This window comes from Vulpes lagopus, chromosome 9, assembly GCF_018345385.1.
Source record: "Vulpes lagopus strain Blue_001 chromosome 9, ASM1834538v1, whole genome shotgun sequence".
Lineage (NCBI taxonomy): Eukaryota > Metazoa > Chordata > Mammalia > Carnivora > Canidae > Vulpes > Vulpes lagopus.
In genome coordinates, this window is record NC_054832.1 from 2,950,432 (window position 1) to 2,967,439 (window position 17,008).

Genomic DNA, 17,008 nt, shown 5'->3' on the forward strand with positions numbered 1-17,008 from the left:
ATCTGTGGTATCAGATAATCACACCTCTTTCTCCTTGCTCTATGCTGTTCCGTTTGTGAATATCCCATAGTTCATTCATCCTCCTGGTAGAAATTTAGACTCTTTCCAACTTGGAGCTGTCAAGGCCACTGCTGTGTCTTTTTGGTGAACATAGGTACAAGAATTGAAGTTGGGTTTGGATCCAGGAGTCAACAGGCATGCATCAGTAGGCCCTAGGTTTTCCAGAGTGTATATACCAGTACTGCTCCCAGCAGTGAACAAGAGCTCCAGCTGTTCTAACCATAGTGGTTTTTAAACCTTTAGAAATTAGTCCTTGTTCTAAGCTCACTGTTTTCACATATGAAGGTTAGGTAAAAGAATATAAGTGATGAAGAATATCACAGTTCCCTGAATGTTTCTGTTCTAAAGAAATTCTGTTCTAAAGAATGCCAAACTCAGAAATATCACTTTGGAAGGCACTCTGTGTGAGTTGGTCTCTGCTGCTGTGCTCTCAGGAAGACCTGTCAAGCCGATCCCGTCTTCCTTGACAGCCGGTCTCTCTGCCCTCTGTAGATGGCTTTACTAGGTGTAACGTTGAGAACCAGGACTTACTACGTACCTTCTGTTGCCGGGCCTTGGGCCATGAACTTTCCCATGTCGTTTCGCCTTAGTCTCACAGTCCTTGGAGATGAAGGTGGTATCCCCACCGTCCGTTCATAAAGGAGGAAACTGACACTCTGAGGTTAGGCTCATCTGAGGTCCCACAGCTGGAACTTGCAGTGAGCCCACCAGAGTCCAGGGCACACTCTGGGCCTTGACTTGAGACACAGCTAGATGTCCTGTGCTCCTTCTTGTGATTGGGACTGAGGAGCACATTGTTAATGCTTAGTTAAGAAGGGAAGAGAGGGAGATCCCTGGGTGGCTCAGCGGTTCAGTGCCTGCCTTTGGCACAAGGCGTGATCCTGGAGTCCTGGGATCGGGTCCCACGTCAGGCTCCTGGCATGGAGCCTGCTTCTCCCTCTCCCTCTGCCCATCCCCCCCCATGTCTATCATGAATAAATAAATAAAATCTTTTTTAAAAAAAAAGGGGGGGGGGAAGAAGGAGAAAAAACAGCATTACAAGGAATTCCTGAAGCTGGCTTTCTTAGGTTTGTTTTGAGTATCAAAACAGCGTGTTCAGGCTGGGGACTGCAGCATGGGCCTTGGGGGCAAGGGGTTGTTTGTTTGTCATTTTGAGTTAATATTGTCATGTTTGCTTTTTAACTTTATCAAGCAAAGCTGGCCTTTGAGAGATGCTTGGTTTGGAAGTAGCTTGGAGCGGCTGCAGTCACAGATTTAATTACACATTTTTCACACTACATCTCAACATCATACTCCGGTGAAGTTTCAGAGCTCCTCAGGACACACGCTGTGTTTCAGTTGGTCTATGAGGCCATCAGCACCTTTAGAGGAAGTGGGGGGTGGGGCGGGTAACCTGTGAAAGTACAGGCACAGACAGCACTTGAGTTGGGAGGAATTTAATCTGCTGTTCAGAGTTATGTGTGTTGTGTCATGAAGGTTACAGTTTAAAAAGAAATTTGAAAAGGCTGTGTGACCTTGGGCAAGTGACTTCACCTCCCTGTAAGAGCAGCGTCACACAGTCTGGTTTTCAGGGTTATGTGAAATGATATGGAATGCTTCCAGTTGCATGTATTGTAGCTTGGGCGAGGGGAGGCTCAAACGGCTCACACACCGTTAGTAGTAGTTACAACGAAGCTTTTCCTGAAGACCTGGAAGGGACCTGGCAGTCTTAGGGTACAGAAAAATTATCAGTTACTGTTAAAGAAAAATCTGGTTATTTGAATTCAAAAGTATTAGCTATCATTATCCAGATACCAAAATACAAAGGCATTTTATAGACACATTATAGAAACATGGATTTTCTTTTTAAAGATTTCATTTATTTATTCATGAGAGACACAGAGAGAGAGAGGCAGAGACACAGGCAGAGGGAGAAGCAGGCCCCATGCAGGGAGCCCGATGTGGTACTCGATCCTAGGACTCCAGGATCACACCCCAGGCTGAAGGCAGGAGCCAAACCACCGAGCCACCCAGGGATCCCTGGAAACATGGATTTTAATTTTCTAATTTGTGAACAGCACTTTATACAAATCTTTTTAATCCTTTCTTATTCTTCATTTATCCTAATATATGGACTCTGAATTAAAAGTCCTAGGTTTGATTGATGATATGAGTTATTTGTGCTGCTTCTCTGTGTATTTTATTAAGTGATTTGTATTTGCTTCCAAAATTCCATTCAAAGGTGGTGTCTGAATTCCTTCTTAGTCATCATGCCAGTATTTTCCATCCACTTGCTAGCCTGTTGGGTCTAGATAATATCTAGAAGAGTAATCAGTTTCTCATTTAGTCCTATATACCTATTAAAAACATTCACAGCATCTGAGGGTGCCTGGCTGGAGCAGTCAGAAGAGCGTGCAATTCTTGATATTGGGGTCATGTTCACTGGGTGTAGAGATTACTTAAATAAAGCTTTTAGAAACTTTTTTTTAAAAGATTTATTTATTTATTCATGAGAGAGACAGAGAGGCAGAGACACAGGCAGAAGGAGAAGCAGGCTCCCCACAATGCAGGACTTGATCCCAGGACCCTGGGACCACGCCCAGAGCCCAAGGCAGACACTCAACCGCTAAGCCACCCAGGCATCCTGAAACTTTTTTTTTTTTTTTAAGATTTTATTTATTTATTTGACAGCACAAGTAGGCAGAGCGGCAGAGGGAAAGGGAGAAGCAGGCTACAGTGCGGGGCTTGATCCCAGGACGCTGGGATCATGACCTGAGCTGAAAGCAGACACTTAACTGACTGAGCCACCCAGGTGCTCCATTTTTAGAAACTTTAAATTAAAAATTATAAAAAAAAAAATTCATGGCATCTGAACGTCAAGGGTTTTTTTGTTTTTCTGTGTTTTGTTGGTCCTTAGCCTTGCCAATAATTAAAAATAAAGAGTAAGTTGAAATTTAAAAGGAGGGGATCCCTGGGTGGCTTAGCGGTTTAGTACCACCTTCAGCCCAGGGTGTGATCCAGGAGTCCCAGGGTCGAGTCCCACATCAGGCTCCCTGCATGGAGCCTGCTTCTCCCTCTGCCTGGGTCTCTGCTTCTCTCTCTCTCTTTCTCTGTATTTCTCATGAATAAATAAATGAAATCTTTTTAAAAAAATTTTGAAGGGGGGATCCCTGGGTGGCTCAGCGGTTTAGCGCCTGCTTTTGGCCCAGGGCGCAATCCTGGAGTCCCGGGATCAAGTCCCGCGTCGGGCTCCCGGCATGGAGCCTGCCTCTCCCTCTGCCTGTGACTCTGCCTCTCTCTCTCTCTCTATGTCTATCATAAATAAATTAAAAAAAAAATCTTAAAAAAAAATGTTTTAAAGGAATTTAATATAACATTTACATTCTTCCCACTAGGGCTTATGTCTTAACTGTTTACGTGGGGATCCTTCTGACCCGATGTTGGGTCCCACTCACACATAGGTGTTCTCGGCTCTTCCATGTGCATCTGTATGGTTATACCTCCACAGTTTGGTTTTGTGTGAACAGATTTCCAGGGAGATTTAAATATGCATTTCATAAAAATTAGTCCTTTGCACTTACATGGCTTTACACATCATTTTCACATGTATTACCTTCTTTGACTAAATAGCAATTCTTAAGAATGAGTTACTGCTCTTTTCACTGAAGGAGCCTTAGGCTCAGGAAAGTCCTATGACTCACCCTGGACCATGCAGCTGACAGGGGGCTGATCTCCGGCCCCGGGGCCCCTCACCCTGCCTCCAAGACCAGTGTTCATTCTCACCTGACAGCTCCCTGTATTTCTCCACGCACTGTTCTCCTCCTCTCACTTATCCTACCTATGAAGAGATGCCTCTGACCAGGTGAAGCTGACCTGTCAGTCGTATACTGTTTATGATCCGAGTGCCACTCTCAGAGTGCACTTGGAGACCCTCAGACTTAGCCTGGTAGCCACCAGAATCCCTTCTCCACAGTTCTGTTTCTGTGACCCATTTTGTTTTCTCTGTAGCTGTTCTTATTCCTCTTCACTGAATTTTGTCTCCACAGTCATTATCACTAAAAACATGAGGGGAGAGTGGAGTAGCAGCCATGGAGGTCTCATTTCCCCCTGGACAGCTAAGGGCCGGGGGCTGCACGTGGCTCCCGCTCGATGTCCAGTCACAGGGACAGGGAACTGTGGCTGGATGGAGGGGTGTAGGGAACAAACGGAGGAACACTGGCTTCATACCAGTTTCAGGTTAACATGTACCTCCGGTGCGGCCGAGAGGGAAGCAGAGTGCCGTGTGCTCAGGCCGTCAGTGCTTGGCTGAGAGTGTGGCACTAGGAAGCCAGCAGCCTCTCTCCCACCCCGCCCCCACCCCTTTTCTCCCTCTGAGCCCCAGATCTGCATTTTAGCGATAACCTTTTGCATTATAATTTTAGTGATTGCTCTAGAGACTACAATATGCATGTTTAACTTTTCTCCGTCTCCTTAGAGTGAATGACTATACCGTGCTTACGATGTCGGGTTCTTGCAGCCAAGAAGGTCCATTTGCCACCACCTCAGTCCTTTATGATCTAGGTGTCATATAGGTTACATTCGTGTATGTTAGGGACCTCACAAAATAAAATTTTTCTGTGTGTTTTAAATAGTATTTTAAAGAAAGTAAAGAAACAGTCTTTTGTGTTTAACCCTGCACAGCGCTCTTTATTCTTTCCTAAAGAGGTTTCTTCTTTTCAGTTTCCCACCCACCCAGAGAACTTTTGAACATTTCCTGTGTTCATCTATCGGTGGTGAATTCCATTAGTTTTTTTGGGTTCTTGTCTGACAATTAAATGAACTTAATTTCACTGGAATAGAGTTCCCACTTGAGGGTGGTGCTGTATTTTTTTCTTTCAGCACTTTAAAGCTCTTCTTCCACTGTCTCCTGACCTCTGTTATTTCTAATAAGCAGTCATTGGGCTTTCAAATCATTGTTCCTCTGTCCTTGCTTTGTCATTTTCTACTGGCTGCTTCCATCGTTTTCTCTTTGTCTTTCAATTTCAGCAGTTTTGCTAGAATGTACTGGGGTGTGGTTTTCTTTGTATTGACCATATCTGGGGTTCACAAACCCTCCTGAATCTGTAAATGTGTGTCTTTCACAGTTATCTGCTCAGGTATTTTTCTGCTCTGTTTTCTCTTTTCTAAAATTTCAGTTCCCTGTATGTTACGCCTTTTGACAGTGTCCTTCAGGTCCCAGGGACACTGTTCTTTTTCTGTTTTCCCCCAGTCTTTTTCTCAAGTCCTTCAGATGGGATCACTTTAATTGACTTGTCTTCAAGTTCCCTGTTTTGTCACCTCCATCCTACCAATCATCTGATCCTGCAGAGATTTTATTTCAGATACTGTATTTTTCATTTGTCTCTTTCTTATATTCTCTATTTCTTTGCTAACATTTCTTATCTTTACATTAATTATGAACAGACTTTCCTTTATGTCCTTGAATATAATAGCTCCTTCAAGTCCCTGCCTGCTAATTCCAACCTCTGGGCCATTTTTGGATTTGCCTTCCTTACATTGTTTTTTTCCTCGTGAGAATGGATCACGTTTTCATGTTTATTTGTATATCAAGTAATTTTAGATTATGTCCTGACATTGTGAATAATAGATTACAGAAAGTTACAGAAACTCTGGATTCAGTTATATTCCTCTGAAGAGTGGTTTGTTTGTTTTAGCAGACAATTAGCTCAGCTGGTCTCAAATCACAGATTCTTTCCCCACGTTGAGGGCAGCAGCCCACATCTCAATTCAGTTCTCTTTGCCTTAGTTGGGCTACGAGGAGCTTGTCCTGTGTGTGCATGGTTCCAGGTTCAGCTAGAGATTTGGGTAGATTTTATAAGACTAGGGTCTGCTGTCTGACAAATGGCCATTAAAAAACGGGGACTCATCCAGGGCTCCTTACCCTCGTAGTGCCAGCACCCCCTCAGAGTCCGGCCATTGTGAGTTGCTCTCCTGTGCTGCCACAAGGTTGCTCCTTATGTCCACAGTCAATAATTGCTGTCTACAAGATGGTTTGTCACATAGTTGCTACACAAACTGGCCAGAATAGAAGTCACTATTTTTAAAGCAAGATTTTTAGTAGAAATCACTTTTTTAAATAATTTTGAGATGGGTATCACCACAACCAATCAGAAGTACATTATTTCTTGCAGTTTGAGATACATAGAAATGCAGTTTTGGTGCATTCATGAAACTAGATGCCTGCTTGTAAGAGAAAAAGAGCAGAGACGTCCGCTGTAACCCTGTGGTTATTTACATTTGCATTTAGCCACAGGTCAGCCACTTAGATACACCATCCGCGACTGCATCTCAAGGCTCCAGACTTGTTTTCTGCAAAGATATCAGGCGGGGTTTTTTTGTGAAAAGGTCAGTTCCATTCCTTTGTGGTGAGGCAGTGTTGGGTAATTATAAGAGATCATGTTTCAAAACTGGTATTCCCGTGAACTTGCCAAAACGAGCTCTTTCCCTCTTGGCTTTTTTTCCCTTCCAATTTCTTGCTGCTCTTTTTCTGGATGTTTTCCAGATTTGCCTAAAAACCCAGGCTGATTTTGTGATGTTTAGGTGATCAAAGTCCAGTCTTTAAGAAACTGTTCTTCAAACAAAACGTATTTCTTATATTTAAAAGAAGAAATGGTTTGTAGTTTCAGAGAAAAGAACAGTAGTGCATCAGTCACAGGGGAAACACCACAGAAATGAGATCAACAAAATACCTTTCTTTCCCAGGGGGAAAAGGTCAGGTAAAAGTATGGAGCTAACTAATATTTACTTCAAAGTTTGACTGTTTTTTTTCTCATACTTTCTCACCCTAACAATGGGTAGGGTAGACAGGATTATTCTCATTTCTGAACGAGCCAACACATTGAAGTAGGCAAGGCAGCCTGCTGCCACAGACGGTGACGGAAGTGCAGCGTATAGCTTGTTGCCCCTCCTGCTCCCCCAGCTTGGACGACTCCGTTCTCAGCCACGCAGGCCCATTGCCCCGTTCTACTCTAGGCTGGTCGGGGTTGAAGGTTTGTTTTTGTATTTAGCTCAGTACTGGAAACGAGGAGCCTATTAGACCCCTTTCTTACTCTCCATGAAAATACCTTAGAAGTGAAATCACATTGTGTCGCTCCAGAACGGAAATTTCATCAGACCTCTCCATGCTAGCTGGTGGAGGGCGTGAGACCAAGTCCCTGGAAGCGCTGCAGGCCAAGAGCACATAGTCAGCAGCCCCGACACGCTCTGCGCCCTCGTACTCTCCATCGATTACTTTGAGGACTGTTTCTGTTGATGTGAGGGAAATAAGGGGAAAAAAAGAAACACTGCATAAAGTACTGCTTTCTCCCCTTTCACACGTCTCACCAGGTGGGACTGGTGGGTGAGCAGAGGCTGGATGACCACGTGTTCTCACGTCTGTGAAGCCCAAGCTTTGACTGGTTCATCTCCTTGGAAGTTAGACCTAGAAGCTGCCGTCCCAGGAGAAGCGATGGCGGCTCATTGCCAGCTCACATCAAGCAGCCAGACTCTTTCACATGGAATGTATTGCTACTAAAAATATTTGCAGTTTGGGAAAGTATGTTTAAATTTGACCTCCTTGACCCTCTGCACATTCTAGTTTATTGCTCTGGGTCCTGCAGCAGCTTTAAAGAGAAAATTTCAGAAATGTCTCCATGTGCACTCTTGCTCGGAATAGTCCTCCCATTGTGAAAATAGATCTTTTATGAGTTATTTATACTCTTGACCGCTCTGAGCAGCAAACGATGGTTTCTCAGGAGCATTTTGACTTATTACTTTCGGTATGAGAACCAAGTACTGAGATCAAAGTACCCCCTTCCCCATTACCAGTGGTCTGCCAGGGGCACGACTAGCGGGTTCGGTGAAAGAAAGATCGCAGCGCATGTCGCGGGCACACACCGTGTATGGGCAGGGAAGCTGGGTTCACGCCGGACAGCGCCGACGCGTCCCGTCTGAACACCGCAGGGCGCAGGAGTGGCGTCCGTGGTTACGCGGTGAAAGGGCTGCCGTGAAGGATTCGGACAGTAAGCGCAGGAGGTCGGACGGCAGGGGCAGGGACCGTGGGCGGAAGAACCAGGGAGGACGCAGCCTGAGAGGGTCTCCCACGGCAAGGGACCTCACGGGACCCTTTGGAGGTGTTCGTGGGGAACAGTAACCTTAAGATCCGGGTGGCCCATTTCATAAAACAACCCTGGTGAGATAAACTGCCTTCATGGGACCGATTTCAAACGCGGTTCCCACTTGGCCTTCCCAGAGCTTGCCTGTGTTTCAGTTATTTGAAGAAGTGGAAAAAAAGAACAAACAGCTGCTTGTGGGGGTTTTTTGTCTTGGTTTATATGGATTTTTCATTTGTTAAAACTATAAGGTGTTTGGAAATTCAGATTCCGGGTCTGTGATTTCTCTTGAGGGCCCCGAGTGAGAGCAGGGTGCGGAAAAGCTGCTGAGCAGGGGCAGCTCCTGTCGCAGGCCCGAGAGCTCAGGCTGGACTCCTGCACCCCGGGGCCGCCTCAGGAGGTGGCCCGCGGCCTTCCTGGACAGGGCGGGCAGCTCGGCGACGGCCCTCCTGGCCCCTCGGCGGGTCGGCCCTGCTGGTCGTGGCTCACGCACCCGGCGGGCTCCGGCCTCGGCACCGACGGCCCGCGGGTGTGGGAGTCTCTGGGCCCCGTCCGGGGGTCCCGGGCCAGGTCCCCGCGGGGCTGGCCCGCGCCCCTTGCCAGTCGCGCACCGTCCCAGCGCCGGGGACCAAGGAAACCAAAATCATTGTCAGGAGGGAGTGGAATCGTGTGGCTGAAAGCTCCTCCTGAGGCGCTCATGTCACCACGGAGCAGAACATTCCCGTGCCTTTAAAAGAAAAAAAAAGGGAAGAAAGAAACACCCTTCGGTCTGGTCCGTAGTAAATGGGAAGGGTTTGCTGACTCAGAGCCCGGGAGCCGGAGCCGGAGCCGGAGCCGCGCGCACTTAGCTCGAGTGGGAGGGGAGGCCGCGCGGCCCGGCAGGCAGGAATGTCCCTCCCGAGCAGCTGAGCCAATTCCCAGATTAGAAGGGGCCGCGGCTGACCTCGCTCTTCCGCTGGCGGCGGCTCCCCCGAGGGGAGGCTCGGGAGCTGAATGAGCCGCGCTCCCCGGGCGGCGCAGCGGTGAGGACTGGGGGGGGGGGCCGGTCGTCACCCCCGGGTGAGACGAAGCCCTGGGCAGCGGGAGGTTGGGGCGAGGGCAGTGAGCCGCGCCCGGAGGCCGTCGCCCGGCGCGCCGAGGCGGTCACAGGACGTGGGCGCCCGTGTGCGTGTGCGTGTGCGTGTGCGAGCCCGGCCCCGGACTGCTCACCGGTGCCAGACGAAGCCGGCTTGGGATTTCTCAGGGCAGTTCTCTTTGGCTCCAAGTACCTCGGGAGTACAGACATCCCCCGCCCCGGCTCGTCTGTGGTTTTCCACAGCTGCCCTGGTCCTCCCAGCTGTCTTCTTACCCACGGCTGTGCTGCAAACGGACTTGCCTTTGGCACTGAGGCTATTCTAGAGTCCTCCTGTGCAGTTAGAAACCTGATCCGCTCTCCCTTTCCTTATTGTTATCCTCCAGCTAGCCAGCTGGTGCTCCTCAGCTAAGCCGGGTGGGGTCTGCTGTGTGCTCGCTCCCTCTGGCTGTCAGCTCCCCTTAAACCATGTATTGTCTCTCTAGCACAATCCTGGAGGAGGAGAAGGTGCAGCAAGAAGAACGGATGAGGATGGAGTCCAGAAGACAGGTCACAGTATCCTGGGACTCCGGAGGGTCCGACGAAGCTCCACCCAAGGTAGCAAAGGCCCCCGCCCCAGTTTTGGCATCGCTCCTGCTAACTTTCCGGGTGGATGGTGTAGGCAGTGCTGTGTGTGGGAGGCAGCCAAGCATCAGGTGGTTCTAGGGGTAGACATTATAGCTCCTGTGCTCCTGCCCGTTTGCCCGGCGTGTTAACCCTCTCCTGCACTCATTCCTCAGTTTGCATTTCAGCTGTCTCAGCCTCGGCCGTTAGGTTAGCTGTGGTCCTAACAGGCTCTCCCTGAGCTCCCCACCCCCATCCTCAGAACTCAGAAGGAGTTTCCTTTGTTGGCTGTCAGGGACCTCGCTAAAGGATCGAGTCAGGATGAACACCGCAGCTGGACTAACAGCAGCCCCCTGAATGCTTTACTCTTGTTCTATTTCAAATTGAGTCACAGTGCACCAAACCCCACTCCTTTTGGGGTGGGTCTGGTTGAGAGCTTTGTGCATTCTCTGCCTGTCTGCCGTCCGTGGCTGGCTTCTAGGTATGGGAACTGGAGGCACGTTGCATTTGCATGTTAAGATCTGCTGGCAACATCCCCAGGCCTTGGCTGCCCACTGTCTCCACATCCTCAACCTCTGGGAGGTGGCCAGAACCTTTCCCTGTTGCTCAGCCACACTGTGGCTGGGGTTTGGGACATAGCTGGCCCTTAAACACTCATGAGATTAAGAATTTTTTATACCCTTTTGCATTTGACAGAGTGGTATTTTCACACAGTGGCTTACTTGCCATGAATAATCCAGTTTACAGCATTTTCTGGAATATAAATAGATAATAGACTTTACCTACTATTTAATGAGCTAAAAATATAGTAAGAAGCTGACAATTCTTTATCTGATTTTCTTTTTTGAAAAATAATCAGAAGTCGGGATCCCTGGGTGGCGCAGCGGTTTGGCGCCTGCCTTTGGCCCAGGGTGCGATCCTGGAGGCCCGGGATCGAGTCCCACATCGGGCTCCCGGTGCATGGAGCCTGCTTCTCCCTCTGCCTGTGTCTCTGCCTCTCTCTCTCTCTCTCTCTCTCTCTCTGTGTGTGTGTGTGACTATCATAAATAAATAAAAATTAAAAAAAAATAATCAGAAGTCTGTTAGCACAAAGTACTATTTAAATATTATACCTATTTTTTTTTTACAAGGCCTGAAAGCTTGTATTTTCTTGGTTGATGTTTTCAACTGTGTAGTAGTAACTCACAGTAGTAGTCACACATTTAAGGTGACTAGACGTGACTGACGTAGTTCTTCAGAGTTTTAGAGGTGAAGGGTTCCCTAATCCAGCCTCCTGAACGGGTAGAAAAGCTGGGGCCCAGAGGAGGATAGCCACGCCACCTGTCAGCTGGTGTTTCTTCTGTGTCTCCTGGTTAACAACAACCGTAAACCCTTAGTTACCCACAGAAAAACTGAGAGCTCCCCGTCCCAACATGTAAGGCCCTCCCCTTTGTATATACACATTTGCCTGTTTCTTAACTTGGGGCGCAGCAGGACAACGGACAGGGCCTGGGAGGTGGGAGAGTCTCAAAGCTAGTTCCTTGGGCCTAGGGGCCAAGCGAGTCTCTTCACAGAGACTCTGATGACTGGGCGGTCCTTCTACCAACAGCCTCACTGTCCTCACTGTGAAGCAAGGATGTTAACATCCCTACGCCTCGGGGGTGTAGTGAAGGCCACGTGAGGTCCTGCATCTGCGGTGCTTGAGGGAGTCACGGAGGTGTCAGGTACTGCACACACTTGGTGATGAGCACCACACCTTGCAGCACTCCCCCTGAGCCCACAGAATTCAGGAACTTGGTCTGTCAGTGTTCTTCTGTATCTCAGTCGGTAGGATGTTTAAAATTTGGCTAAATTTTAGAAGCTGTAGTATGAGGTTAGATTTTTTCTGATTTAGAATACCAAAGGCATTTCTGTCTGGTTTTGAGAGGTTTTCAGAGTGCCTATTTTGAGGCTCTTCTCTATAATCAGAGATTGTTCTGCCCTTTAAAGTGGATCAGCAAACTATCACCCACTGCCTGTTTTTGTGATCAGAGTTTTATTGGAATGAATTGCATGCTTCATTTGTGTCTTGTCCCTGGCTGGCTTCAGCCTGCACAGGCAGGGTTGAGTAGTGTCACAGATTAAAATATTTGCTCTTTGACACCTGGAGGAAAAGGTTGACAACCCATGGATTAAAAGTTTCCATGGCTAGGAAACCATCTACACTAGTATAAATACACAGATGCTTGATGGCTATAAACAAATACGATAATTATTCAGTACCCTTGCCAGTCAGAATTGGGTCTGGATGAAGTTTTTCCCTTCTCCATGGTAATCCACAGATTCAGACTCTGCTTTTACATAAAGTTTTACTGTATTTGACCCATCTACAAGTGAGTCGCTTGTCTCCAGGATGCTAACCCGGCATTGCATCCTGGACTTTTCTCCACCCTATGAAGTGGGAGCTCTTGAGCCTTCTCCGTTTATTTAGTTCTGACTGTGCTGTCTTTTCACAACAAATTCCACTTAAATTTCGTCAGTTTCTGTAGGATCTCGGACTTTTATAGATGAATGTTGTGTACTAATAAAACTTGTAATGTAAAAACTTGTAAAAAACGTAATTAGGTTTTTAAAGCGAAATATTTTTCTTCCCCCACATTCAAGATTTTAAATTAAAAGCTTAGTCTGCCTTCGGCTCAGGTCACAATGCCAGCCCCACATTCTGCTCCCTGCTCAGCGGGGAGTCTGCTTCTCACTCTCCCTCTGCTGCTTCCCCAGCTCATGCTCTCTCTTTCTCCAAAATAAATAAATAAATAAAATCTTTACCAAAAAAAACCAAAAAACTAAAAGCTTAGTTATACTTAATGGCAAAGGCATTATAACCACAAAGCTAATTATTAAAGATATGTTACCATTTTTTTATGATTTTATTTATTTATTCATGAGAAACACCCAGAGAGAGAGAGAGACAAAGACACACAGGCAGAGGGAGAAGCAGGCTCCCTGCAGGGAGCCCGATGTGGGACTCAATCCCGGGTCTCCAGGATCAGGCCCTGAGCCAAAGGCAGGCTCCAAATCACTGAGCCACCCAGGGATCCCACCAGTTTCTTCATGGGTACTTAGTACTAGTTTTTTTCTCACAATAATAATCTTCAGAGAAATTTGTCCAAGAGGAGTGCAGCCCAGGGAGCCCCACTTTGGGTTCATTTCATTGCTGCAAGTTGTTCTGCACGTTCCCATCAGATCAGTGGAGAGCCTCGAGCTAAAAATAGCCTTTTCCGCGGTTTTTGAAATGTATTTCTTGGACCTCTGGGCCCCCGAGACCATTTCAGAAGGCCGTGAGAGCAAAACCGTTTCATAATAATGTCCACATGTCATTGGCCTTGTCCACTCTGCTGACATTTGCAGTCCCGTTGCAGACATAACAGTGGACAAAGCTATGATCACCTTGGCACATGCCAGGCCGTGCTGGTCACCACTCTATTCTTTACCACCGTGCTCACGCAAGAAAGAGATGCCAGCGTGCAGAAGAATGACCCGTTTACATAAACCACATCTTCTTTACCCACCATTTGCTTCAACGTGGATGGAACTGGAGGGTATTATGCTGAGTGAAATAAGTCAATCGGAGAAGGACAAACAGTGTATGTTCTCATTCATTTGGGGAATATGAATAATAGTGAAAGGGAATATAAAGGAAGGGAAAAGAAATGTTGGGAAATATCAGGAAGGGAGACAGAACATAAAGACTCCTAACTCGGGGAAACGAACTAGGGGTGGTGGAAGGGGAGGAGGGCGGGTGTTGGAGGGGAATGGGTGACGGGCACTGAGGGGGACACTTGACGGGATGAGCACTGGGTGTTTTTCTGTATGTTGGTAAATTGAACACCAATAAAAATTAATTTAAAAAAAAAAAAAAAAGAAGAGTGACCCGGATGAAGCAGCCACAGGTCTTCTGTGGGAGGAAACAGCAAGTCAGGAAAGACACTTGCTGTGCAGCTGAGTAGTGGAACTAAACACTTTTCTCACAGAAAACCAGTTTTTCTTGAAAGTAGGGTGGGCAGACACTGTGGCTGTTCAGAGTTGTGCATTTGGCAGACATCCTCTCAAGAAGGAAAGAAACAAGACCGTGTCATCAGGGAAAGTAACTGATAGTGTTTGTTGCTGATGATAAAATTCAAGTTTCCAAGCAAAATTTAGAATTTCAAAAAACATCCATCACCATAACCTTGACAGCTTCCCAATTTGGAGGCTTTTCTGATGAGCTCAGAGTGATATTAACAAATGTGATTTCTTTGCATGTGGAGGCTGAGACGGGTGGGCATTGCGAAGGTCCACATAAGTCAGTGACTCGTGTTTTCCAGATAATCACTGCAGGATGTCACAGAATCACACATGGGTAGACGATCCATTCACAGTACAAGACGGAGTCATGGGTCTTAACGTAACAGATAATGATAGATACGGTTTCAGATTCCACACTTTCAGAAACCAGCACTTTCTGCGTTGGAGTATAATGTCAGAAGCCATGCCCACAACAGTGCCAAGAAACTGTTAACGGACTCCTCCCCTACCCAGCTGCACGGCTGTGTGAGGCTGGATTTTCTTTGTGTGCCACAGCGAGACAGCACAGCAGACCATGCAGAAGCCAGCGTGAGAGCCGACAACCTTCTCCCAGGCCCGCCATTAGAGGAATTTACATACACACATGCAACGGGTGCCACTCTGCTCGCTGATTTATTTAATTTTGAAAAAAGTATTTTTTTAAACATGTAATTAGTTGTTATTTTTAAGTGTTTTAACTTTAATAGCATAAACATGGGTAGATACATTCCCGATAAACAAAAGCCCTTGGAGTCCTCAGTAATTTTTGAAAATATAAAGGGGTCCAGAAGATAAAGTGTTCAGAGTAGGTGCCTCAGAAGTGTTTCTCAGCCCTAACAGGAGGCAGTGCTCCTCTTCTGTAGGAAGCATTTATGATGTCCCACTGCTAGCTCTCAAGTAAAATACATAGGCAGTAAAATAACAACACTAATTTCAAAATGCCAGTTCTTCCAGGAGACCGCTGACTGTACAAGAAAGCTAAAACAGCATGCACCCCCCTGGGGGAGCCGCTCAGGTGGGATTACACCCCCAGGAGTGGTGAGGTGGCCAGGTGCTTGCTCCCGTGTGTGGACACACCACATCAGCAGCACCTGCAAATGCAGAGCCTATGGCCACAGCCGAGCACGAATTTCACTGGTCATGTGATGTGATTTTCTAGAATGGCAGAAAATCTTGGTAAAGTTCAAACAAAGCAAATTAACATTGTCCTTCCATATACACGGGAGTTGTTATTGTAGGAGGTTCAGTGTCTGAGAAACTCTGCCAAGTGTTACCTGGGTTCAGATCATAGGACTTTGTTGTTGCTTTACCTCCATAGGGTTGAGCGAGGGTCTCAGGGGAGAGCGGGCCCTGTTGCTCTCACCTTGGGTGCCGGACGTGTGGTGCTCAGCAGCTGCGCCCTCTCAAATGGCCAATGTGCACTGAACTACGTGCTTTACATGCAGTGTGATAATTTGAAGATCAATGTCCTTGGGACCCCTGGCCGGAGCGCCCCCACCTGATTCCCTTGGTCTAGGATGCCCTTGGTCTAGGATGTCTTGGTTTTTCCTCTCTTCCTCCTCACTCGACAGGACTTCAACAGCTCCATAGTTTGCTTTGTTAAGAAATATTACAATCCAGGTTTGTGTCTTTGAGAGGGAGGGAGCAACCCTGCTGAATCGTAGTACTTAGTAGGAATTGACACTTTTGGCCACTCGCACGGAAGCCATCCGCAAAGCATGACATGTTGTTCTACCTTCATAAGAGCCCTGTCCCCAGCTCCCTGTTGAGAATGTGGAGGCAGAGCAGTGAGTCGCCCTGACCTCAAATGCTGGCCCTCTGGTCCCCAGCCTGCCCCCACCTACCGTGCTGGCTCCCTGTTTGTGGAGAACACAGGCAGAGCTGTGTGATGGCACGTGTGCATTCACTAGTGCACAGCCACTAGTGAGCAGAATCTGGCTTTGTGGTGTTCTTTGTGCAATAGTTTTGTCTGCCACAGAACTTGTTTTCATCTTTTTACCTGTTGTTTTATCTTGAACCTTGTAAGCGCTCTCTTTGGCTACTCACAAAGTATTTGAGTCCCTCTGGGATGTTGTATGGAGATTTTGCCAGTTTTTGATCAATCCCTTTTTATTTTTTCCTTTATTATTTGTTGAGTCAAGGTGTGCTTGTCATAGAGTGGCATCACCACATAGCAGAGTTTGGAGTCAAGCAGATCTGCCAGGAGGTACTGTGCAGCCTGTTCACACTGCCTGACTTCTCTGAGCCCTGGTTTTATCCTCCTTAAAATAGGGTGATAATATTCCTGGGTGGCATTGGTCTTCAGATTGTCACACTGTACGTAAAGCACGTAGTTCAGTGCACATTGGCCATACTGAGTAAAAGTTTTTATTTTTGCCTGTGTTATTTACATGCCACCTCCAGAATCTAAGCTAGCGGACGCAACTATACAACTGTCAGATAGCTCTGTTTCCTGTCCTGATTCTTGGCTCTGCATCCTTCCATGCTTGGGCTCCGGGAGCCTTTCCCATACCACCATGGCAATGCGTACATGTTAACACATACCTGTGCCACGAGTGCTGCCACTCTATCAGAATAGAGCTAGTCGAATTTTGTTGTTTTCCTTGACCTCTTTTAACCACTTGTTTAAATGAAACCTTTAAAAATACAAATCTGAAGGGTAGTCCCTTGGGCTTCCTGGAACGTACTTTGGAAATTGCCACCCTGAACACAGTAAAGTCTGTGACCCTTGGTGCCCCTTTCCTGTTTCCAGAGGTCTTGGGGATCCATCCTCATGCTTGGTTAAGTTTGGGGTGAAATGGGGCATCTGGGTTTCTCAGTGATTGAGCATCTGCCTTCGGCTCAGGGCATGATCCCAGGGTCCTGGGATCAAGTCCCACATTGGGCTCCCATCAGGGAGCCTGCTTCTCCCTCTGCCTATGTCTCTGCCTCCCTCTCCCTGTCTCTCATGATTGACTAAGTAAATAAAATATTTTTTTTAAAGTTTGGGGTGAATCGCATCTGGGCCACCAAAGTGTAGGCTGCATCTTCCACCCTCAAAGATTGAACAGCCCCACAGTAGCAGAGTTAGAGCAAGGACAGAGGTAGCTGCATCCATCAGGGT

General features: G+C 47.1%; 1 protein-coding gene across 18 annotated transcripts in view; it reads left to right on the forward strand.

Annotated features, from left to right (window-relative positions):
- The window catches only part of PTK2 (protein tyrosine kinase 2), a 262,540-nt gene that overhangs the window by 212,929 nt on the left and 32,603 nt on the right, over nucleotides 1–17,008 (forward strand). For 16 of the 18 annotated variants that reach the window (XM_041769011.1, XM_041769012.1, XM_041769013.1 and 13 more), the window contains one exon: nucleotides 9,726–9,837. In XM_041769011.1, the coding sequence (XP_041624945.1) occupies nucleotides 9,726–9,837 (112 nt within the window). Of the gene's footprint in view, nucleotides 1–7,110; nucleotides 8,079–8,540; nucleotides 9,191–9,725; nucleotides 9,838–17,008 lie in introns of those variants that run through there. The other 2 variants (XM_041769029.1, XM_041769028.1) reach the window with 2 other exon arrangements.